This window comes from Gymnoscopelus braueri (genome assembly GCF_963280865.1).
Source record: "Gymnoscopelus braueri genome assembly, chromosome: 1".
Lineage (NCBI taxonomy): Eukaryota > Metazoa > Chordata > Actinopteri > Myctophiformes > Myctophidae > Gymnoscopelus > Gymnoscopelus braueri.
The window spans coordinates 47,581,257-47,606,498 of record NC_137603.1 but is presented as its reverse complement, the minus strand read 5'-3'; the positions used below and the strand labels follow the sequence as shown (position 1 = coordinate 47,606,498).

At 44.9% G+C, this 25,242-nt stretch overlaps 1 protein-coding gene across 2 annotated transcripts in view; it reads right to left on the bottom strand.

The window, feature by feature from the left end:
• Positions 1 to 25,242, bottom strand: part of plekhg4 (pleckstrin homology domain containing, family G (with RhoGef domain) member 4) — a 48,409-nt gene that overhangs the window by 18,364 nt on the left and 4,803 nt on the right. For both annotated transcript variants that reach the window (XM_080427267.1, XM_080427268.1), the window contains exons 2-13: positions 15,444 to 15,641; positions 9,434 to 12,173; positions 8,422 to 9,027; positions 8,165 to 8,288; positions 7,467 to 7,560; positions 7,119 to 7,199; positions 6,903 to 7,019; positions 6,234 to 6,329; positions 5,397 to 5,536; positions 5,073 to 5,211; positions 4,847 to 4,978; positions 4,159 to 4,350 (exon numbers count right to left, since the gene is read on the bottom strand). In XM_080427267.1, the coding sequence (XP_080283393.1) occupies positions 4,159 to 4,350; positions 4,847 to 4,978; positions 5,073 to 5,211; positions 5,397 to 5,536; positions 6,234 to 6,329; positions 6,903 to 7,019; positions 7,119 to 7,199; positions 7,467 to 7,560; positions 8,165 to 8,288; positions 8,422 to 9,027; positions 9,434 to 12,173; positions 15,444 to 15,641 (4,659 nt within the window). The remainder of the gene's footprint in view (positions 1 to 4,158; positions 4,351 to 4,846; positions 4,979 to 5,072; positions 5,212 to 5,396; positions 5,537 to 6,233; positions 6,330 to 6,902; positions 7,020 to 7,118; positions 7,200 to 7,466; positions 7,561 to 8,164; positions 8,289 to 8,421; positions 9,028 to 9,433; positions 12,174 to 15,443; positions 15,642 to 25,242) is intronic.

The following is a 25,242-nucleotide window of genomic DNA, read 5'->3' as shown; positions in this document are numbered from 1 at the left end:
AGGCGGGCTCACTAACCACTCAGCTATGGCCGCCCCCCAGTGTGTGTGTGTGTGTGTGTGTGTGTGTGTGAGAGACAGAGCGAGACAGAGAGAGAGAGCGAGAGAGAGGGGGGGCGAACTGAGGTCTTAATTTCAAGATCTTTCAAAAATGTTCAAAATTAGCAGCTGGCAGCGTGGCATGAAGTGACACGCTGTGAGCTTGTACATCTGCTATTTTTAAATAGCCAACGCAAAAAGATCTAAAATGACAGATGCTTTCCTGGTTTTAATGGGTTCATTGATAAAAATCTATAAATAATAGATTAAATAAGTAATAAATTGCCTTTGCTTCAAAAGGAATGTTTCAGCAGTTTCACAGTCTTTAGGATATTAGACTTAAACACAATTTTCGGGTCTTTTCAGGTAGTTCAACAGGATCAGCCTTGCTCAAGAGCATGTTGATGGTTTATAGTTAGAGCCTAAAAGGGACCTCACTGACACTCCCCCCCTGTCCCTGACCCTACTGTCCCCCCTCCCACACACACAATACATCCTGTCTACTACAGTACATGTCTGCGACCCACTGACCTGACATGAGACACAAGGGCTGTTAGTATGTGTGTGTGAGAGAGAGTATGTCTGTGTCTTGTGCAGTGGTGGTGGTCCTGGGGTCCTTTGTAAGTAAGGAGCAGCTGTGAACTGTTTTACTGTTCTCATATTGACTTGTCATATATAGCCTAGAGGTACACACACACACACACACACACACACACACACACACACACACACACGCACACACTAACCCCTCCCACCTTCTGGCCTCAGTACAAAATGGCATCTTTGTGTCTATGTTGTATTGATCAGCAGAAGTAAATGTTTTACTTCAGTAAGTAAGTGTTGGAGAGACAAACAGCAATGCTTGTTTAAGTTCATATCAATAAATATTAAACCCATAAATGATATTAAATCATAAAAATGATTTAAAACATAGATTCACTATTACATTTATTTAGTAGAAAACAATGACAGCATCAAAACATGACTTCCAGGGAAACAAAGAACACGTGTGTGTGTGTCAGTCTACCAACAGATGGTGGACTGCGCTCACTGCTGTCTGGAAGGACAGTATATATGTGTGTGTGTGTGTGTGTGTGTGTGTGTGTGTGTGTGTGTGTGTGTGTGTGTGTGTGTGTGTGTGTGTGTGTGTGTGTGTGTGTGTGTGTGAGAGAGAGAGAGAGACAGAGAGAGAGAGCGAGAGAGAGAGAGGGGGGGTGACAGCTGTTGCATGCTGGGATACGTCTAGAGACAGTAGGCCAGAGGTCAGAGTTCAACTGTCACCATGGTTACCGTGTTTGATGTGATTGATTCACTTAAGTCTTTGTAACAGAGACACTGAGACCGTGCCATTGCTCAATGTCAATTGCACATCAACAGTACTCAAACATAATATCGAACACACACGCATAAACACACAGCCCACATGTTCTTCTAACCAGCCAGTTTTGTCTTATTAACCACTTAAGCCCCACTTAAACTCCCCAGAGGTCCTTGGAGGGGGTTCCAGGGGGTCCCCACGAAAATGATTGTTAGGAACCAAATGGACCCTTACAGGTCTGTAACCATTTGTAGACTGTGGCCTAAGATGCCTACTTAGTATTGAGCCCAGGGGGACTCCGGACAGCTTTATGTTTAGATGAATGTTAAAATGTTATGTATTGAGACAGGTCAGCGATTGGACCAACAAACACAGTGGCTTACACTAGTTGCTTGGTTGCAGATAAAAACTGTGTCGGACAGCTTCCAGTAGCCAACAGTAGAAGACTGTGGTTGTACTGGGAATATCCTTGTGTGAAGCAGGTTAAGCTGGCTCCAGACCAATCCAAATCGGCCCGACTTTGGGCCGATTTGGCTTCGGGAAGCGTCGGCCAGTCGGTTAGGGGTCCGTCGGGGGGTCCGTCGGGACCTTTTCGGCCGACCCAGAGCCGACCGAACATGTTCAGCTTTTTAGCCGACTGGCAGAGCAGTGGCAGTGACAACAAAGGGCTGTCGGTGTTGCCAGATTATGTGAGAGAAACAAGCGACCATGTCTATGAAAACCTACATTCACTGTTTCTCGTTGCTCCCAGAGAGAGAGAGAGATTGATTGATTTGACCTACTTTCGCGCAGTTTTGGTGTGCAACACAACCCTCGTTTAAGTGAATTGCTTTCACCTGCTGCTGCTGTGTGGAGCGCAGTGGTGGAAAAAGTACTCAAATGTTTTACTTAAGTAAAAGTATCAATACTGCAATGTAGAAGTACTTGAGTAAAAGTACAAAAGTATTGGTATCAAAATGTACTTAAAGTACCAAAAGTAAAAGTACTCAAATGTTTGAAAATAGCAGATCTACAAGCTCACAACGCGTCGCTTCGCGACGTGTTGTGAGCTTGTAGATCGGCTATTTTCAAATAGCCTAGGTATAAAATAGAGCTAAAGTGGTTACTGTATGTTTTATAATGTAATAATTTATATCTGCAAAGTAACTAATAACTAAAGTTTTCAAATAATTGTAGTGGTGTAAAAGTAGAATATTTTCCTCAGAGATGTATGGAGTAGAAGTAAAAGTACTGAAAATTAGAAATACTCCAGTAAAGTAAAAAATCCTCAAAAGTGTACTTAAGTACAGTACTTGAGTAAATGTACTTAGTTACTTTACATCACTGGCGGAGTGTGCGCTACAGGGCATATCTCCGCCAAGCCAGGGTGACCTACCCAGGCTCATGAAATTCATATGCAGGCATAGTAGCCAATTAGAATGAAATCTGCAAAAACGGACTCATATACTGATACAGAACCATATATTATATACTAGTTACTTTACACCACTGCACGTCAGTGAAGAAAAAACGCTGGGAACATCCCTAAGTGGCTTTGCAGGGAAACAAGCCCAAAGTCGCTTATAATAAGCAGACCTGGCAACGCTGGCACGCTAAAAGTCAAATTAGCACATGAATGGCCAGTCGGCTGACAGACTTAAATGGTAACTTTTGCCAACCGAATACCAGTCTGTTGCAGTCTGGAGTAGTCTGCAATAGTCTGGACGAGTCTGTTTGGTGCGGAGTTGCCTTTACTGAATCAATAGACCTAAAGGCTCTACTAAGAAACTAATCAGGAAAGTAAATATGGCTGTCCAGCTGTCATACTCTCTCCCACCACACACACACACACACACACACACACACACACACACACACACACACACACACACACACACACACACACACACACACACACACACACACACACACACACACACACACACACACACACACACACACACACACACACACACACACACACGTATCACTAACTTGTGAAAAAGGCACAGAAACTAAACGTGTGTATGCCATTCCCAAGCCGGTCATTCTCAAAACCCTGGGACTAATCACTGTGCTTGGCTGAGATGCACGGAGGAGTATTCGTTTTGCTTCAGCTGATAACCTATTCCATGCACCACGGCTTGCCAATTCGGACGGCGCACTCTGTGACGAGTGTTGAGGGTACCAAAATGAGGCCCCCCCCAAAACAACTGGCTTGATGACCGTCTTGTCTTGTGAATAACATGCAGTCAACTTAAATAAGTGAATGAAGGAAGTCTAGTTAACTAGCAGATAGAACGTGACCCAAGCATGTTGTGCTGGGCAGTATATCTAGTTTTCAATATTATACTGTATAATTTAATGCGATTCAATATGAGTTTGAGTATTGGGACGATGAAATCATCATATTATCATCATATGTCATATTCACTGAATCTTCCAGCAGTGTAAAGGAATCCTCAGTGTTACTTTATCCACAGATGGAACCAAATGGACCCGTACCACCCTTTAACCTGTGTTATTCAGGGATCTGTTTTCAGTAAATAAAGACATATAAAACATAGAGGTACATGGCTGAATGGTGACATTTAGGCCGTTTAGAGGAAAGTGACCAATATGTACACACATATACAGTGTATATAAATATACACTTTTCGGCTCTAGAACCAAGGTACAGATGAGAGAGAACGGCAGTTTGTGTAGTATACATCTTAGTACATTGAGGGGTCAAATTTGGTCCTACCTTGTCTAAGAATCGATAGAGGAGTAAGAGTCTGTGTAGCATATATCTTAGTACATTGAGGGGTGAAATTTGGTCCTACCTTGTCTAAGAATTGATAGAGGAGTAGAAGTTTGTGGAGACGCTGTCGTGTCTCCTCCACCCGCCGAGAAAAGTCTTGTAGGAGGAGGCAGAAGGAGCGAACCTTGTCCTCGCAGGTCTTGAGGTCAGCTGAGGGCACCACCTCGAGGCTCTCCAAGTGCTTAAGCAGAGCCTCTCCTCTCTTACACATAGACTGACAGAGAGAGAGAGAGAGAGGGAGAGAGGGAGGAGTTGACAAACAATGCATGGAGTACAGGAGGTGTACAGAGAACACAGTAAAAACCTCACACTCATGAGTTACAAATGGGAAAATTAACACTGAGGATGTTAGTGTGTAACGCCTCGAACCCACCAAAAAAAGCATCCGCACATATGCTTTATTATGCATGCAGGTTTGTGCACGACTGACTGCCAAACCTGGCCACAGTGGGACGTCTGGTCAATACATTTAAATGAGAAATGCAAACTTTTTTCTGCCCACAGCGTGAAAAAAGTCTTCACGTGCACGAGTGGACTGTTTGTGCGCGGCCAGTGAGAACGGCTGTATTCATTGACATTATATTTTTTTAATAACATGATCAAACATCCACCCATACATAAGTGTGTGTGTGTGTGTGTGTGTGTGTGTGTGTGTGTGTGTGTGTGTGTGTGTGTGTGTGTGTGTGTGTGTGTGTGTGTGTAATGCCTACACATGCTGTGTTGTAGAACTGTGTGAAGTCTTGTTGCTTCTTGTTGAGCTCCTGCAGAGAAACATCACCAGTCTCTTCTCCTACAAAACTTCTCAGCTTCACCTCACCCACGTCCTCTATCCATACTGTCACCTACACACACACACACGCATACGTTAGTTTGCCAGAAAACTAAGAGTAAAGTTAAATATATGTAGAGAATACTGTACATGGAGAGAGAGAGGACCTGGTTGAAGCCTTCCTCCAGTGTGCTGAACTCTGTGACGAACAGGAGGTTTTGGGTTCGACAGTTTGACGTCTTAACGAGATGATGGACGAGCTCATCTACCTGTTCATAGACATCGCTCACACTCTGCACAGCATGTCTGAACGCACGCACACGCGCACACACACACACACACACACACACACACACACACACACACACACACGTTATTTGAAATATGTTTTTATTCATCTTTTTATTGATGTTATGTGATGTCAATTAATTTGTCCAGTCCGTTGGTGAATTCATGTGTGTGAGTGTATGTGTGTGTGTGAGTGTGTATACCTGTAGTCATCTGATAGACTCTCCTCTTTACGGAGGCGGGACAAAGAGGCTCCACCCTCCAACTGCAATTTAACTAATCGGCTGTCTTCTAAGACCCGACGCATCAGATCTCGGTTGCTAGACAACAACAACTGGGCTTCCTGGAGAGAGAGACATTTAGTTAGACTGGACAGAGAGAACAAGAAGAGAACTAGAAAAGTGTGCTCCTCGGAGCGCAGGTCTACGCTAGGCCAGGTTGCCTACCCAGGGCCCGCAAAATTTGGAAGGCAGTCATAGCCAATTGAAATGGAATCGGAACAACCTGACCGATATATCTTGATCACATGACCCCACATGACACAGTGTACCGATTTGTGTGAGTTTTGGACTAAATCTGTAATAGTAGCAAAAAGTGAAGACGCTAAATGACGGAAAATCGTCATGATTTGCGTCATGATCCAAGGAATCCATGATGCCAATTTGAAAACATGTGGGGCCTACTGGGAGAGTGCGTGCAAAGTTTCACGCCAATCGGTCCAACAGTGCTGGAAATTAGCTGCTCACAGACACACACATACACAGACGGGCTAAAACAGTCTTTCAGAACGGCTGAAGGACATATAATAGTCCTTCAGGATGGCTGGCCTGGCGGAGAGAAAGAGAGAGGTGGTAATGTTCCATGGGATGTGAACCCACCATGTTGTAAACATGCGGTTGAGCCAGCAGAGGGCGCTTAGTCTGAACAGTTTGAGATTCACACTACCAATAAACATACAACTAACATTCACTGTGGTGAGAGAGAGAGTGTGTGTGCGTGTGCGTGTGCGTGTGTGTGTGTGTGTGTGTGTGTGTGTGTACCTGTGCGGTAAGAGGAATAGGTGTGTCAAGGCTATTGACGGTGCTCTGCAGAAGGCTGACGGCATCTTCACACTGATTGGTCAGTTGCTCCACCCTCTGATGATATCAGCAAACAAGAAACATTGATGAGCAGCGAGCTTTAAGGCTTGATGAAAGCACGTACAGTATCAGAGTACAAGACCTGATTTAGCTGTCATTCCATTCATACTAGTGCTTTGAATAAAAGGGGAAAATTAGATCGCTCTGCATTTGGCCGGAAGCTACAGTGTATATTTATATCCTCATGTTAACTCTCAAAACAAAAGAAATGCAAAAAGGAAGTGGGCGACTTCAACACCACATATATAGAAGACTACACATTCAAGACCACACATACAGTATAACTCTATACATACCAAACCACACATAGTACACTACATGTACATGACCACATGCACAAAACCACACACACAAGGCCATGAACAGACCATGAAAATAACACCACACTTACTACACATACAAGCCCTAACACAAAACCAAACTTTAAAAAAATCTTGGAACAACAACAGTCAGTAAATGTGAGATCCATTTTGTGCCTACTAACTTGTGTGTGCGCGCACGTGTGCGTGTGTGTGTGTGTGTGTGTGTGTGTGTGTGTGTGTGCGCACACACATGCATGGAGTGACATACCTTTCTGAAGTCCAGCCAGGCAGACAGACAGAAGCTGAAGCTCCCTGACAACTCCACAGGAAGCTGAGATCCATCAATGTGTTTATACAGTGACCGCACACTAGACAGCAACACCACCTACAGGGAAGAACACAGTCACCTGAAGATCTGCCTTGAGTGTTCGCTGTATGGTAAAGTGTGTGTGTGTATGTGTGGGGGGGGGTCTGGGGGGTTTACCCGTATGTTTGATGGTGTGTCCAGTCTTTGGTCTTTGGCAGTGAGCATCAGTACCATGTGAATAGAACCTGGAACATTATCCTACAACACACACACACACACACACACACACACACACACACACACACACACACACACACACACACACACACACACACACACACACACACACACACACACACACACACACACACACACACACACACACACACACACACACACACACACACACACACACACACACACACACGAGAGAAAGACAAAAGCACACGTCATTGGAGATGGTGTTCAATAAAACACATGCAAGCATGCAGTTCAACAGACAGACAAAGAGATAATTAGACAGACCTGTAGCATGCTGATGGCCTTCATGAGGGCGTGGTCAGGAGGACACATGCGAGCGTCGATCAAAATCGTCAGTCCCAAGGAACGCACCTCCTTCCTGTTACACAGGATATGATGTCACAAAAACAAACAACACTTCCTTTCAGAAACAATAAGTCGGTGGTTTTCAAGCAAAGAAAAAATATATATCTTGACCTTTTTTTACTTTATTTTTTATTTTACATTATCATTAAAATCTTAGTGTTATGGCCTTCCACTCTGGGCTAGGCTCATAAGCAGCCTGACAGCGTGTCGTGGGTTCGAGTCAACGACGACGACGACGACCTTTGCTGCGTGTCTCTCCCCTCTCTCTCCCTCTTTCCTGTCTATCTTCACTTAAAAAATCTATCAATAAATGCAAGAAGGAAAAAAGAAATCTCAAAAAAAAATCGTAGTGTTATTTATTTATTTATTTATTTGAGGGCCCACTTGCATTACCCTTGCGGCCCCGGCCCACAGGTTGAGAACCACTGCAATAAGTCATGAAGATGTGTCCAATCCGTCCTTGCAGTAGTAGGAATACTATCAATTAGCAACCTAACCCTGGAATGTGTTTTGTTTTCGGTGTGTGTGTGTGTGTGTGTGTGTGTGTGTGTGTGTGTGTGTGTGTGTGTGTGTGTGTGTGTGTGTGTGTGTGTGTGGGTGGAGGGCGGGTGCTCTACCTGACAGTTGAGAAGAAGTAGAGGAGGATGCGGAGCAGCTCTGTGCCGTTACAGCCAGGATTCAGCCACACAGCATTCCTGGTACAAACCGTCACCACGGCGCGCCCCATCCTGTCTCTGGTTCCTATGGAAACAGACACACAGCAGCCAGTCAACGCAGTAGTAAATTAGTAGCCATAGTGGTAGTATTAGTAGCAGAACTAGAAGTGGTAGACAGACAGACAGACAGACACACACAGACAGAGTTTTGTGTTTACCAGGCAGACAGACAGCTCCAGAGCTCAGCACTGAACCATTTAGTTGATGGATACCAGTAAGAAGAGGCCGGGCCCCGTCACATGCTGGGAACGGGGAACACTGAGAGGACTGGCCTGGGAAAGTAGGAGCTCCAGACTGGTCCTGCAGGGTCAGGACTGGCGGGTTTACTGGTTCTGATAAACTGGTATCAGTATGGAAGTGTTCTGATGAACTGGAACCAGTATGGAGGTGTTCTAGTGAACTGGTAGCAGTATGGAGGTGTTCTGGTGAACTGGTAGCAGTATGGAGGTGTTCTAGTGAACTGGTAGCAGTATGGAGGTGTTCTGATGAACTGGAACCAGTATGGAGGTGTTCTAGTGAACTGGTAGCAGTATGGAGGTGTTCTAGTGAACTGGTAGCAGTATGGAGGTGTTCTGGTGAACTGGTACCAGTATGGAGGTGTTCTAGTGAACTGGTACCAGTATGGAGGTGTTCTAGTGAACTGTTACCAGTATGGAGGTGTTCTAGTGAACTGGTACCAGTAAGGAGGTGTTCTGGTGAACTGTTAGTATGGAGGAGTTCTGGTGAACTGGTTCCAGTTTGGATGTTATCTTCTGTAGACTGGGCTGAAAGATTGAACAGAATCAGAATCACGTTATTACCAGGTGTGAGGTTCGTACAAGGAATTTGCTTTGTCCCATAGTGCACTTCAGATACAACCCAACATTCAAGTATTAACACAGCTGAAAAAAACTAAACAAAAAGAAAAAACATTAGAAACACATCCAGACAGTAGACTATACAAGTCTGTTGTTGACCACTGAGGAGCTCTACTGGAGCAGCTTAAGGGCAATGAGTGATGAGTTTTCATGTAAAGGAGTGGGTGGAGCACAGGAGGAGGAGGAGAAGAAGAGGGGTAAGAGTCAGTCAGCCAGGAGGAGGTGAAAGATGGAGGTTTAGGTAGGTGATAGTTTGGGTTTGAGGAGGTGAAAGGTAGTGAAAGTAAATAATCAGCAGATAGAGAGCTGGTACCTTCTGTGTCAGACTCCAGAGTCACTCCCACATCAACCTCCTCCTCTGGCTGCCCTTCCTCCCTCCGCTCCTCCTCTTCTTCTCTCTGCTCCAGTCTTGGCTCTGGGTCAAGCGCTGTTTGCGTGTCTGACACCACTATGGAGTGTGTGTGGTGTTGCTGCGTATTCGTATGCAATAGCTTATTGTCCATAGAATGTGTGTTAGAGAGCGAGTCCAATGGTGTGTGTGTGTTGTAGTGTGTGTGTGATGACGTGTCAGTGAGCGTATCGGTTAGTGTGTCCGTGTGCACGTTAGTGTCTGTGTTGTTTTCTGTGTTGTGTGCGTCATTGTGCACATGTAGTGAGGTTTGACAGTCAGTGTGTGTACTGTGTTTGTCTGCTTGTGTGCCAGCGTGTGTGTCATTTTGTGTGTCAGCGTGCATGTCATTTTGTGCGTCAATGTGCAGGTCATTTCCTGTGTCCGTGTCGTATTGTGTGTCAGTGTGCAAGTCGTTTTGTGCGTCAGTGTGTGTGTCGTTTTGTATGTCGTTGTGCGTGTCGTTTTGTGTGTCAGGGTGTGTGTTGTTTTGTGCGTCAGCGTGTGTGTCGTTTTGTGTTTCAACGTGTGTGTCGTTTTCTGTGTCAGAGAGTGTGTAATTTTGTGTGTCAGTGTGTGTGGCTTTTTGTGTGCCGCTGTATGTGTCAGCATGTGTGGCGTTTTCTGTGTCGATGCACGTGTCACTGTGTGTCTCTGTTTGTGTGCCAGTGTGAGTCTCTTGCTGCAGAACAATAACAACCTCCACCACCTCTTCTAACTCCACATATCCTTCATCCTTCTCTCCTTCTTCCTCTTCTCTCATCACCTCATCTGCTTCCTTCATCTCTCTGTCCTCCTCCCCTTCCTTCATCTCTCTCTTTTTACCCTCTCTCTTTCCCTCCACCTCGCTCTCCTCCTCTCCTCTCTCTGAGCTGTCTGGACACTGGGACTCTACACACACTGTGTCATCACTGTCATGCTGTGTATGCAGTGTGCGTGTGTCTGTGTGTGGCCATGTATGTGTGTCATGCAGTGTACGTGTGTCAGGTAGTACGTGCGTGCTTGACCGTGTGTCTGTGTCAGGCAGTGTTTGTGTGTCGGTACGTTTCTGTGTGTCATGTGGTGTATGTGTTTCAGCCGGTTTCTGTATGACATTTAGTGCGTCTGTGTCATGTGGTGTATGTATTTCAGCCGGTTCCTGTATGACGTTTAGTGTGTCAGGCAGTGTTTGTGTGTCGGTATGTTTCTGTGTGTCATGTGGTGTATGTGTTTCAGCCGGTTTCTGTATGACGTTTAGTGTGTCAGGCAGTGTTTGTGTGTCGGTATTTTTGTGTGTGTCAAGCGGCGTATGCGTTTCAGCCGGTTCCTGTATGACAGTTAGTGCGTCTGTGTCAAGCGGTGTGTGTGTTTCAGGCACAGTGAGAGTGTCAGGCGGTGTGTGTAAGTCGGTGTGTGAGGAGTAAGGCTGCGAGGGGACGATACCTGTCGGACAGACCGGAGTGGGCTCAGTCAGGTTGCTGGGAGAACTGGCACCGGTAGAGGTATAGGTGGGAGACACGGTGGGCTCGGCAGGAGCGGGAGAGGTGAAGAGAAGGGGACGATGAGAGGAGGTGAGGGGGGCATGGCGGGAGGTCGGAGAGAGGGGGGGTTGACCGGAGGCGTCACCGAGGCCCTCTATGAGCCGAGAACACAACGCGGTCTGAGAAACACCACTGCTTCTGTCTGTGTGTGTGTCGTTGGCTGTAGTGTTGGAACATTTGTTGTTGGCTGTGTGTGTGGGGCTGGCAGTGTTTTTGGTGTGTGAGCGGAGTCTGTGCAGCAGTGAGTGTGTGAGCGATCCTCTCTGAGGGGAGAGCTGACACAACTCGATGTAGTCCCCTTGTGTATCGCTGTGTGTGCTGTCGGTGTGCGTGTTGGTGTGTGTGCTGGTAGTGTGCGTGTTTGCGTGTGTGTTGGCAGTGTGCGTGTTGGCGCGTGCGTTGGCAGCGTGCGTCTTGGCGTGTGTGATCTCACACAGGTCCACGTACTCCCCCTCGCTGTCGGACCCCCCCTCGTCCCCCCTAGTGACCGATGGCACCATGGGAAAACAGCCGCCCAGTGTCAAGCTGGGAGTCTTCGGCCCGCCAGCTGTCCCTGATGAACGGTGGAGCTTCCTCCTACCACCCTTACTGTCTCTCCATTGGTCATCTGACCCGTCAGTCAAAGTATCCCTGTCCTTGTCGGTGCTGAATTCCTGTCCTTCCTTGGAGTGTGCCTGCCTCCAGGGAGAGGGAGCGAGGGTCTGGGAGACGTGGGGAGATGGTGAAGAAGAGTAGGAGGTGAGGGTAGGGGAGGTGTGGGGAGAGGCCGAGGGAGCGGAGGTGGAGGAGGGGAGCAGCAGCACCTCCTCCCAGGGGACTCTGTAGATGTGGTCGTGGGAGGTGAGCAGACAGTTCTTCAGCCTGGCCGCGCCTCCTCTCTGCCTAGTGCTGTTCACCTCCTCCAACCAGGACATGGAGAACACGCTGCTCGGGTCCAACTCCACCACCACCACCTCGCCCCCCTCTGCGCCTCCACGTCCAGACGCGCACACGCACAACACGACGCACGGCCTGGCGGGGGAGGAGGGAGCTGCAGGTGCCGGAGGGGAGAGGAGGAGGTAGAAATCAGACGGCAGGAGGCAGCGAAGGTCCAGGCGACAGAGTTGAATCAACACTTTCTCCTGAACGCACAGGGAGAACCTAGACTACATTCACACACACACACACACACACACACACACACACACACACACACACACACACACACACACACACACACACACACACACACACACACGTATGCCAGTTAATACAGACACAAAGTAGAATAGTTAATACAGACCAGTGTATGTGAGCAGTGCGGTTTGCCTGCAGTGAGGTGCAGCTTTGCATAAATGTGCATGCATGTACTTTCTTGTGCCAAGATCACTCCTATATCACTTCATCCCATGAGAGGGATAACTCAACCACGAGCCATGGGGTCAAATTTGGATTGTAAAAAACATGACTTTACTACTGAAGAAAATGGGAGAAGAAACCTAGAAACAAGTATGATGCTACCATGTACGGTTATAAAAAACTCCAGCCAATCAGAATCGAGTATTCTCCATGGTCATGGTAATGTGGCCTGTGATGCAACTGCATTGACCAATCACCAGACATGTTGCTATAGCAACATAGAACACTGGTTGAAGTAGCCTGCACTGTTTAATAAAACACAGGCAAAATCAAATCCTTTAATAAATTAAGGGGCGTCCAGGTGCTGTGATATTGGCCACCAGGCTTGCTTTTCGGCATTGGGGTCTCTGGCATGGCTGGGCGCTCCAACGAATGGGTTTCACAGATGCCAAGTATTTTAGCCTGCTATCAATCTGATTTCAGTATTGGCATTGTTGCTCCCCTAGAAAATCAAACGGCACTTTTACACAGAAGTCGCTCAACTGGGGTGACGTAAAGCGGCCATTAATGCCAGATTTACAATTCTACACAGAATGAAACAAAGCCACCTCCGGGTGTGCTTTTTACATAGAGTAGCATGCCAGCGTTGTGGAAACAGAGGTTACACAACAGTGTTAAATGTTTAACAGCAGTTGTCGTCGGTAGATTCTATACAACTATAGCCTTCACATTTATTTAACAAAACACTGACACATAATAAACTGACAATGTCACAGAGGCATTTTCTTGACCGAGCGAAATAAAGGCTGTTTTACCAAATAAGACGAGTGTAATAATAATGTAATTTTACTCTCTCTCCCTTTCTCATTTGCGTACTCTTTATTTCCTCGCCGGCTCAGTCCCTCTCACACCCACGCCACACACACAGACAAGATGACAGCATTGGTAGACTTAGACTATACTGTACATTTACAACGAAAGCCTACGTATTTAAGTCACAAAACACAGACTCAAAAGATGTACTATATGTGTTGTTTATTTAGACTAGACCTATTCATTTAGGGTAATTACTTTAAATCTGTTGTTGTTGCCACTGTAAGTGACTTGCGTCTCGCCCATTTTCTCACGAAAGAAAATAAACAAACTAAGATGCTATCACCATTGTGCATGTGAGGGAGAGTGACAACATGTTGATGCGTGACATTACAATGGTAGATCTGTGCGAGCAAACGTGTTTGTGCGATCAGGAATACATTAATTAAAATAGGGCCTGTTCTCTCATGTCGGAGTGAGGAGCGAGTGCAGAGCATGACCCGGAGCAGGTTTTTCTCTCAGGCGCTGAGCAGGGGCTGCACGTGGAGCCAGAAACAGAAAACCTGGAGCGGAGCACTAAGAATCGAAAGCGTTGAGTGGGGAATGGAAATCGCTGCCATTCCACTGCACTCAGACAGTGTGTGTGTGTGGGTGGGGTGGGGGTGGGGGGGCTACACCCAGGTGAACAATCGCACATTATGAGAGGAAAGAAAAACAGAGAGATAGGGTGAGAGAGAGAGACAGAGATAGGGAGAGGCAACTTCAGTGACACATGAGCCAGTCATGCATGGTGGCTCACAGACAGGACCAGACATGACTTGACAATCACAGAGACACAAAAAGAAACAAGAGACAGTTTAGAGCATTCTCATATGAGTTACATGTATGAAGATTATTTTTTTTGTTTGTTCGTTTGTCTGTTTTTAATATTGAAATGTTAAGTAATGGTAAGGTCCCATTTTTGGTCAATGGTCAAAAACTTGTCAAGTGGGTAAGGATAGCTAATTTCTGGGAGTTTAGCCAACTGAAGTGAAACAAACTAAGTGTGTAATTAGTTTGGTGTGGAATCTGGAATTGTATGCCAAAGTCACTTAGATGGTCAAGACTGTGGCCTGTCCTGCATACACCCCTGAAGTAGAAATCAGCCTTGACGGCAAGTTGATTGAGCTCAGATCTTTTAGAAGTTACTTAGATCACTTTTCTGATTATGACCTAAATTCTCACATCTCTTTTAGAAGTTACTTACATCAATTTCAGATCATGACCTACATTCTCTCACATATCTTTTAGAAGTTACTTATATCAATTTCAGATTATGACCTACATTCTCACATCTTTCCACAGTTGCATTGTACCATCACTTTCTCTCAAGGCAACTGAAAGTGAACACTGGGTGTTTGGTGATATCGATACATAAAAATCATGCTGGTGCTTGGCGTGTTTGCTCTGCATTTCAATTTGATTTAGTGATTTGTGGGAACTTGTGGTACGACCTATCATTTCTTGCACTGAAGAACTGGTTTTCCCAGCGTTGTTTGCTGCAGCAGTGCAATTGGCCTTAGGTAGACTACTGGCCTCTTTTTATGCGGTTCATGACACCCTAATTACATGTAAATTAGGTGTGTTTAGCAGTTACAAGCTGTGTTTGCTGTCATTGATTGATTGGAAAGATGTGCATTATAAAGCCTGCAAGACACAGGTAGTTGTGAATCAGTAGAACACAAGAGTTACTCAAGCTTCCACTTCTCTTATTGTACTAGGGGCCGTGTCCACAGAAAGCAATTGTTGAGCTGCCAGTGCCTTTATGCCATGCACACACTGGAGCGCTCCTCTTCCCAGTGCCGAGCATCACGTTTCTGCGCTTTCGGCGTCTAGTGTATTTTGGCAGCGTGCCCTTGGTGCTTCAAGCTGAACATGGTTCCATTATTGGACAGGAACGCAGTTCATCAATGTCACGTTTGATCCTCCCGGCTGTGTCTGACAACCCATTAATTTATGAGATCAAATCGTTACCACAACCATGAAAAGTCCATGTGTACCGTTGTTAGGTTTGAAGGTTGCAGGCATCAATAAGCGCTCCGTGCAAGTGATGCTATCAAAAGCGCTCCTCTATTCGTATAATGCTTTCTGTGGACAAAGCCCATTAGCCTAGTATTTAAACGAATACCATGGTGGCAAAGTGTGTATGTGGGTGTGAGAGAAAGGGAGACATGTGGTGCAATAAATCGTTGAAATGATTTATAGACAGACAAACAGAGACTCACACAGCCATCTTGCTGAAGGCTCTGCAGGAAATGCTTGGCAGGGATCAGGAAGTGGAGGAGGAAGCGCAGGCTGTCGCCACGATAACAGCTGTCCACTACGTTGAGGACCTGACAGAGGACAGTCGGGGCAGTGGCATGGAAGGGGGGGTAGAGGGACGAAAGGATCCTCTGGATACAGCTGTCCACCGTCTCACTGTCCTACAGGGAGAGAGACAGGTTACTATTAGCCCTGTTACAACAATTGTCCACCGTCTCTGTGTCTTACAAGGCCCGTTCATACTGAGATTTGCTACAACAAACGTTTCCCCATGTATTTCAATGAGTCTTGTACATTGACAGAGTGGGAACCTGGCTACAGAACATACCTTTTTAACATATGGTTAAAACTAGCACATCATTGAGCACAATTGAACGGATGATCAGAATGTTTATGCTGAATCAAAACGTGACAGCAGGTTGAACTAGTCAACAACAACAGAACTAACACAGAACCACAAAAATTCAGACTCATTCTTTATTTTGCCACATAGCAAATCGCAGTGTGAACCGAGCATGAACAGACACAGATATAAACTATTTACTAATAAAGAAAGACCACTCCCGGTGCTTTCAGAGTAGGGAGTAGAGTAATCTTGAGAGGACCAAAACTAAATTACAAAAGAACTTGAGCTAAAGTGACACTGCAGAACACAGATATCAGGCAATACACTTTCACTGAGCCAGACTAACGCTGCGAAACATGGTGCATCTTCTGCAAGAGATAATGAAGATGAGGATGCACTGTTCATTTTCAGTTTAGTGCCCAATATCTGTGTACTCCAGTGATAAATGAATGTCTGTTTGATTGATTGATTGATTTGGGCTAAAAGGCTAACACTAAAAAGTCCTGGGGACTTGTTTCCATTGTGGTCCTGTCTTATATACAATCTGCTGGAACTGTATAGAAAACAGCAGATACTGAAGACAGAAGAATTATCACTAAAAAGATCTATTGTTGTTGTAAGTCTCTCTGGATAAGAGAGTCACATAAACAACTACTTACTACTACATAAACAAGTCTAATCTGCCCTGTCCTACAGCGAAACGGCATGAACTAATTATTTTGTGTTTTAAAAGTCACAGGTCACGACTAGGGTTTACATTCCATGCCAACTAAAATTATATCCATAAACGTGACTGAATGATATTCTATCCTCTTCTTGGGTACTTAAATAAAACGATGAAGTCATGCTTTCTAAGTCTGATACTGTAGGTCAGTATGTGTTGCAGGGCATTATGGGATAGGGAATATTTTCAGCTCCAACACAACAACTGGCCGGAGATTCATCAGCTCAGACTGTAAGACTGAAGGTTAATATTAGACGTGTCATATCACATAACACTGGGAGGGCAGGAGGTTGGTGTGTGTGTGCGTGTGCGTGTGCGTGTGCGTGTGTGTGTGCGCGCGTGCACAGAACAAAAACTAAGAGAGAGACAGCCTGCAGGAAAGAAAGGGTGATAGTGTAGGGAGACACAGGAGGAGAGAATGCTCTGATGGGATTTGATTCAACACCAGCTATGGGTACATGTGGGTCTGGTCCAAGACCCCCCCACCCCACCCCCCACCTCCCCCATATCTGAGTGGTGAAGAGCAGCAACATCAAAGCAGACTCCCTCATCTCCTCCTTCTTAGTGGATGAGTGACAGTCTCATGGGAGACACCCCCAGCTCTGCTGAATAAAACATTGTGGTTAACTGTCCCCTCCTCCTCCTCCTCCTCCTCCTCCTCCTCTCTCCACTCCTTTCATTTCCTTCCCTCCTCTCCTTTCCTTTCCTAGTACCCTCTCTTCTCCCCGCCTCCTCCATCGTCTCCTCTACCGCTCATAACAAGTATGAAGACTTTTCCAATTGGGTTCTGACATTCAAAGCAGAGAGATCTAAGGTACAATGAGTGAGCAGGTAGGGGTTCAGTCACTTAGATCGGACATTAGTACCAGAGAGACTTATTACACAATGGGACAACTACTACTCACCATGCATACTATGTTAACCACTTAAACCCTATACGTTGTTGAGCGGAGTCCCTCAGAGCCGCTGAAAAGAGCCGATCACAATGTCACAATGTGATGCATTGTGAGCTTGTCGATCTGTTATTTTCTGCTTTCTTAGATGATTGAGCGCCAGTGATTTTCTTTAAATGACAGCTGACAGCTCTTGAGATGTAATGTTACACGATCCGCAAGTCTTGATAAATGAGCCAATCATCAAATGATAAATGTAATTATGTGATATCAGATCGGTGCATAGGCTGGCTTAATTGTCGGCATCAATACCAGCATTTTAGGCAGTATCAGAGGCATTTCCGATACTGGTGTCTGTGTAGAATAGCTCTAGTGCCAATGAACCTACACTAGTATGTGCCTTTTCTCTTTGGGGTGCAGTTAAAAATGTTTTAGTCTGATTGGAGTCATTGATCAGGAAGGACAACAAATCAATAAATCAATAGGGCCATTGAGAGGACCAAAATGGAAATAAGCCCTTGGGCTTTATTGTGTCTTTATCCACGGTGATGCTATGACTGTATGTCAGGAAGTGCTACTGTGCTCTTTTTTATGTTATGTCACCAAATAAAACCAATCAATCAATAACTGTTCCCTCCTCTAGACTCAGTCTGCTGGTGGGGTCTTATCAGCCAGACCCTTGAGCCATTCTGGTTATTTTACAGTACATATTTGGGAATCAACTTTGAGCTATGAAGCATCCCAGGGATGAGGACAAATAATAGTTGTTATTTTAGTTGGCGTTTTAGATGTTCTCTAACCAATATAAAATGTACCTGAAATATTCCGATACTATCCGGGATTCTGATTCTGAAACACAAACATGTTTTCCACTTTACCGTTGGGTTTGGCAGTCAAGACCTGACATTAGTTGCAGATGAGAGTTGTGAAAAAAATAAGCATCCGACCTCATTCCCACCACCAGCCATCACCTCACCTTCAATTTTCACCTCGCTTTCTCAACGACTGCTAACCGCTGGCATAGCCTACATAGCCAACAGCAGGTTTGTAAAATTAGGTTAATCGTCAAAAGGATGAAAGAAACGGACAGTTATCTTTCCATTGCAACTATATTGCAGAGTAAAGACCTAGCCATATAGTCAAATATATGTTTAGCCATTAACACAAAGAAACAGGGATGGTGGAAAAGTGGGTTGTTAAAGGCATCTAAACAGCCTGTCATGTATAAGACCGAAACCAAGATGTGAGTCAGTGTTGTGGACAGTGTGTGCATGTTGTCCTTCCCACAGCACACACTGAACATACCCTGAGGTTTGATCACGTCAGGAAGTATTTAATAAGCAGCAGAGGAATGTACCACTGTAGGGGCTGATGGCTGATTCAGTCACTGATAACAGAGAATAAAACACCATGGTACAACATTATAAAACACACGCACAAGCACACGTTCACACAAATGCTGTCATTGTCAGAACACATCCAGAGTTCACCACACACCCCACCCAGCATTCCTGCTTAGAACAGACAGACAGACAGACAGACAGACAGACAGACAGACAGACAGACAGACAGACAGACAGACAGACAGACAGACAGACAAGCATATTGAGCAACCTAAACACCAACCATAAAACAAACATTCCAGGGCAGAAATCAAACCATCAATTCTGAGTTCTCTGGCTGAGAGGACCTCACAAACAACGATCAACCAATTACAAACCCTACAGCCTCAAACCCACATCTTCATTTATCATATCAACAGTAGGTTTTAAATGTTTGTTTTTCTGATGCCTGAGTAAACACATTCAATTCTTCAAAAAAGCAACTCTGTCAACTTTCATTTTCAGAAAAAGGTGACACCAATAAATCATGCTTCCGTGTGAGCAGCACTACCGAAAGGTCATGTCAGTTTGTGAGGGTGGGACACTTCCGATTTGCTTAACCGTCCAATAATCCATCACTTAGGAGAGCATGAGCAGAGCATGGCAAAGAAAACACGAAGCAGAGGCCAGTAAACCTGATGGGTAAACAAGGAGACTGACAGTCCATTAAGCAGAATTTACTAACCTTATGCAACCAACTCCCACTGGTAGGAACAAATCACAGATTCTATCATGTACCATACAGCTAATCGTATATGGATCCACTGAAGACGATTGAGCAGTTAAACAGAGTGGTTTCAAAGGCATGGTGACAATACATGACAAGAGAGATTACCAATAAGAAGAAACCAAACTGCTAAACCAGGTTTAGGGTTTAGTGGTTTGGGTTGAGGGATTAGGGGTTACGCTTGGATGTGTGCTCTGCTCTAATCTCCTACACTCCTGACACAAATCATCTTTTCAACAAACACTTCATACAAATCTGTTCTCAATACGACAACGCCCAATATCAGCCCAGCTACTTTCGTGTGCACGTATGTGCGAGCGCACACACACCACCACAATTCCTACAGTACACAGTACAGTGCAAACACAAACCTATAGTAGATAGCCACATGTGAGTGTGCACTCACACACACGCACAGATAGTACTACTATGCTGTCCTACAAAGCAGTCCATGTCATGATAAGTCAAATTAGAACCTGTGATGTTAGTCTGTGCCCATGTGGGTGCACACATTTTTACAGTATATATTGAACGATGTTAAAAAAGATGACACTAAAAGTCCCGGGGGGGCAAGGGGGCTTGTTTCCATTGTGGTCCCTTGTACTCAATTCAATATCATGACAGACAATACATTATATAAAAAATAACTAACTTCTTCTAACACCCAACCCTCTCTTCATTTAGCATTTAGCCCATCTTTTGTCCTCTTCTTTATATCCTATATTATCTTGAATGGTCCTCTCTAACACCAACCCCTAGCATAACATTCTTCCTTTGGAAATAGATGTGACGAATAATACAGGCAAAGTGCACACTGTGTGCCTGGGGTCAGCCATAAACCAACACAACAGGAGCTGTAGTTAGATACATGTAAAACAGTGTCAGGATTGGCTGAACCAGGAGTTTGTAGGCAGCACATCAACTGACCTTATAACGAGTTCATGGTTTCCATGCCCAAATATCGCATCATCCACAAAAAAAACGATTTGATTGGGCGCCGATGGCCTAGTGGTTAAGGCGCAAACCACATATAGGCTCTAATGCCTGACAGCGAGTCACACGTTTGATTCCTGAGCCTCCCGAACCTCCCGACAGCCTTTGCTGCGTGTCACTTCCTGTCGCTCACTCTACCCGTTTTCTGTCACTCTTCACTGTACTCTCCAATAAAAAGGCAGAAAAGCCTAATAATTGACATACTCCATATACTTAAACTCTCCAATACTGTGTCTGCAATTTCGCAGATACATGGATGGACAGGACCAATTACAAATTGGAAGGGGATGCTAACCCTGCATGCTCCATGTGCTCTATGTGCCACATGGTCCATGGATGGACAGGACCAATTGCAATACCCTGTGTGCATTATGCTACAATGCACACAGGGTAGTAAGAACAGGTAGTGGAGGCTCTGTTATGTAGGCAGTGGCACTATATGAACTGTCCTTGCGTGATGTGTAAAAACGTCTATTCTTCTATTCTGTTGTATTCCAAATAATAAAGAATATCATGTGTCTGTATGGAATGCCAACACGGAGCCACATTAAAGGACATCAAAACCAAATATTAACAAAGGATGTGATGTAATGTAACTACCCCTAGTGCCATGTAGATCCTTAGTTTCTGTGTGAGCAGAGAGGGTATTTGGAAGTATTTGACTAGGTGTTGCTCGGTATGGTGCTTCACTGAATGTTGGTCGGGTGTTTCACTGGATGTTGGTAGGGTGTTTTACTGGGTGTGTTTGTTACTGAGTGTATGACTGGATGTAGGTAGGGTGTTTCACTTTATGTTGGTATGGTGTTCAACAGGGGCATATAGTTGGGTGTTTCACTTGATGTTGGCAGGGGGTCTACTGGGCGTTTGTAGGGTGTTCCAACAGGGTGGTAGTGTTGGTAGGGTGTTTTACTGGGCGTTACAGGGCGTCTGACAGCGAGTTGGAAGGTACGGTGTTTCACTACACACGTGTTGGCCGATCCACTAACTCGAATGGAATGTGAGCAGGATGAGCTCTGCTCACATTCACACCCTGTCTGACACAGCTTAAAACAGGACAGTCCTACAACACACAACATACAACGCTATATAGCATAAACCCTCAAACACACAGTCCTACAAGATACATAGTCAGTCATACATCACACAACAACACAGCTGTAGAAGACTGTGTGGCTCCCAGTGACCAACAAAAGAACTGAGGCGGTACTGACCAGTATTTATGGGAATTAATCAGAGTGTTGGCTAAATAAAGAAATGGATGAATGCAGGTTCAATAAAACAGGTGAGAGCAGCCAGATGGTTAAAACATTACTTTGTACTAAGCCTGGGTGTGTAGCTGACTGACTGACTGACTCCAGTTTGGTGGCGGGGGATTTTCCCACTGGGGGATGGGGGGTCCTCTTTCCTGAGCAGGGGTCATGTTTCACAGGCAGACTGGAGCAAAGGGAGGAGGGGAGGACCCGAGGAGGAGTAAAAGGCGATCCAGGGGCAGACTCACCGGACCTGTTGTAATTGCTGTGTCACTAAACAACCTGCACACAGGACTCTGTCCTCTCACTTCACGGATGCATCCTTTAGAGGACAAAAAAATGAAAAAATAAAAAATAGAACTACCTCCTGTTCTTTTCTCTTATCTTGCCTCTATTGTGGTGCTGTCACTTGCTCCTTAAATGATTTTTCTAGGAAGGCAGGAATATTATATGGGTGACTATATCTCTGACCCTAGCACTCCTTAATATTGATCGATTGTAATATTGCCGCTCTAGGAACTGAAGTTTATTCAACAGGTATAGTACAATATAGGTCTATCACAACTAGAATGAAAACAGATATTAGCCCCTTTCACGCAGCCTGTTCAAGGTGGGAATGTTGCACCATCATTCCACCTCGTTGTTCTGTGTATAATTTATGGAGACGGAATGGGGGTCATTTTCATGCCGACTTTGAGCCGGCAGTGGAGAAAGTAATAGAGCCGAATCGACGTCCGTGTAAAAGGCACATGGCATGACAGGTGTGACGTCTAAGGTATGCAAACCTTTCTGCCTTGAACTGTTCCCTGCTTCCCTTTCATGATGTTCACACAAATCAGCCATTGCATAATGAACATGTTTATGCAATCTCTCTCACACACAAGCACACTAGTGATGCCTGCGCAGGTCTGTCAGTCCATTTTCTTATTTTGTGAAATAAATGCATATGCTATAGTTGTAAATGTAACAAATCTACAGACAACAGCTGTCAAACAGCATAGTAATGCTGATGCTGACGTGTTACACGTCACACCTCTGCTTCAGCAACACCAGCATGCTATGTAAAAGCACACATGGCTGTTTGGTTCGGTATAAGAAAGCAAAGCATTAATGACGGCTCTTCTTTCATGCCATTATTGTGGAATCCTAAAAGTGCCTAGTGACTAATATCTATATAGCCTATAGTATCTATATTACATTAGACTTCAAGAAGATAGATTGACTGCTGTGCAGAACCTGGGGCCTACAAGGTCCGGTCAGGAGGAAATCTGAACAAATTATTAACTATGTTGGACATTGTTAGCACAGTCTGATGGATCATGCCACACTGACATTTCACTGCCCATACTTGTATAAGCATGTGACAAATAAACCTCTTGAATCTGTTAATACGCCCGTCGCCCCCTCAGCAAATCTCAGGAAAAATATTTGACCATCAAGAATAAAACATTTTAAGGGAAAGTCTGCATTCTTGTGCATCACAGTGTATTTCTTTCACTTGTATCACAGCACATTTCACAATATTAAGCTGAAACATAGTGTTAACTAGAAAAAGTGCTCCTCGGAGCACAGGTCTCCGCCAGGTCAAGTACGTTATTGTGGCCTCCTTATGGCGCTATAATAGGCCAATGTGAAAATGGTGCCATTTCTTCTTAGGCCTTTCACGGCAATCGGACACTGCATTCATTATTTGAGGCATTTTGTGCCAAAAATGTGTTTTGCTAAATTAGACCTGCTGGTGGCGCTATAACCAATGTGAGGCCAATGTGAAAAGGGTGGCATTTCTTCCTCGGCCTAGTGGGAATGCGCGTGTGAAATTTCACGGAAATCGCAAGCTGTGTTCATGATTTGAGGCATTTTGTTCAAAACGGACCAATCCTGCAAACTTTGGATGCCAACCTTAGCCAATCAGGATGGAATATGGAAAATCGGACAGATCGGTGTTGATCACATGACTATAGAGATACAGTGTACTGATTTGCGTGATGTTTGGATAAAATCTGTAGGAGTAATATCCAAAAATATGTTTTGCACAAATCGGCCTCCTGGTGGCGCTATAAGAGGCCCATGTAAAACATTTGGGGCAGAAGTTCTGAATTGGTATCCAGAAAGTGTGTGTGCAGTTTGGCAGCGACCGGGCCAACGGTGCCTGAGATTAGCTGCTCACAGACAGATGGATACACGGACACACAGACGGACACACAGACACACTGACGGACGGACAGGGGGTAAAACATACTCTTTCGCCATGCCTTTCGGCCTGGCGGAGACAATAAGATTTGTCATAATCACGCAGCCCTGACTTGTAAGGCACTCTAGATAGAAAGACTGGTATTGGCCTGGACCGCTGGCATAGCGGTCCGGGCACTAAGATTACAAGTTGCCTGACAGCGCGTCGCGGGTTCGAGTCCTCATCCCGACGGTCTTTGCTGCGTGTCACACCCCGTCTCTCGCCCCGTTTCCTGGCAGCCTACTTTCGCATCTATAATAAAGGCATAAAAGCCCCCAAAAATTTAACTTTAGAAAGACTGGCATGCAAATGTAATATAAGGGAATGTAATGTAATGAGTCCACAGTCTCAGTCTAGGAATGGGCTGCTCTCTTCCTGAACTCCGAACTCTGAACCCTGACCCCTAACCTTTTCCCTCTCAACATCTCCACCTGGCTCTACTCATGACAAGTATATCCTCAACTCCATAGGCTTGTAGTGAAGGTTGTACTTTGCGAATATCGTTTGATCCACACAATGATGAACATGATATTCAGCCAGTAATCATCAAATGTACCAAATCTATAGGCTGCTAAACCATCCTGTTTATCACCTTACCTCCAACTGCATGCACCAGCAATGCCCAATGCCCATACAAAACCAGTACAACCCAACCAGGCAGTAAATAGCAGGGGCGTAGCCAGAACGCTGGCAGCAGTTGGGCCTGGGCATTTGTGGGTGGGCACTCACGCACGCGCGCGCACATGGCGGTTTTGTGCGGATTTGGGAGTTTTTTTGATACTTTATTTCGGTTTTAGGGTTAGGGTTGTTAGGGTAATTTAATTCTTTTTTTGTGGAGTTTCTTTTATACTTTAATTCGGTTTTAGGGTTAGGGTTGTTAGGGTTATTTAATTATTTTGGGGGAGCCAGCCCCCCAAACTCCTGAAATGCATAGAAATCTATGAAATCTAAATAAAAAAATCCATGAAATTTATATTAATTATATTGAATTATTATATATTAATTATATTATTTATGTATTTATTAACTGTTAATCCATTATGAAGAATTCCGTTTTCCAGATGAGCATAACAACATAAGAGTTATTCTTTAAATGGGCACACTATGTAATTATATTGATTAATAAAAAAAACATTTTGATATATATGCACTTATAAAAATGACTGATTTTTTTTTTTTGGGTGGGCACAACAGCCAGGTGGGTGGGCCCAGGCCTA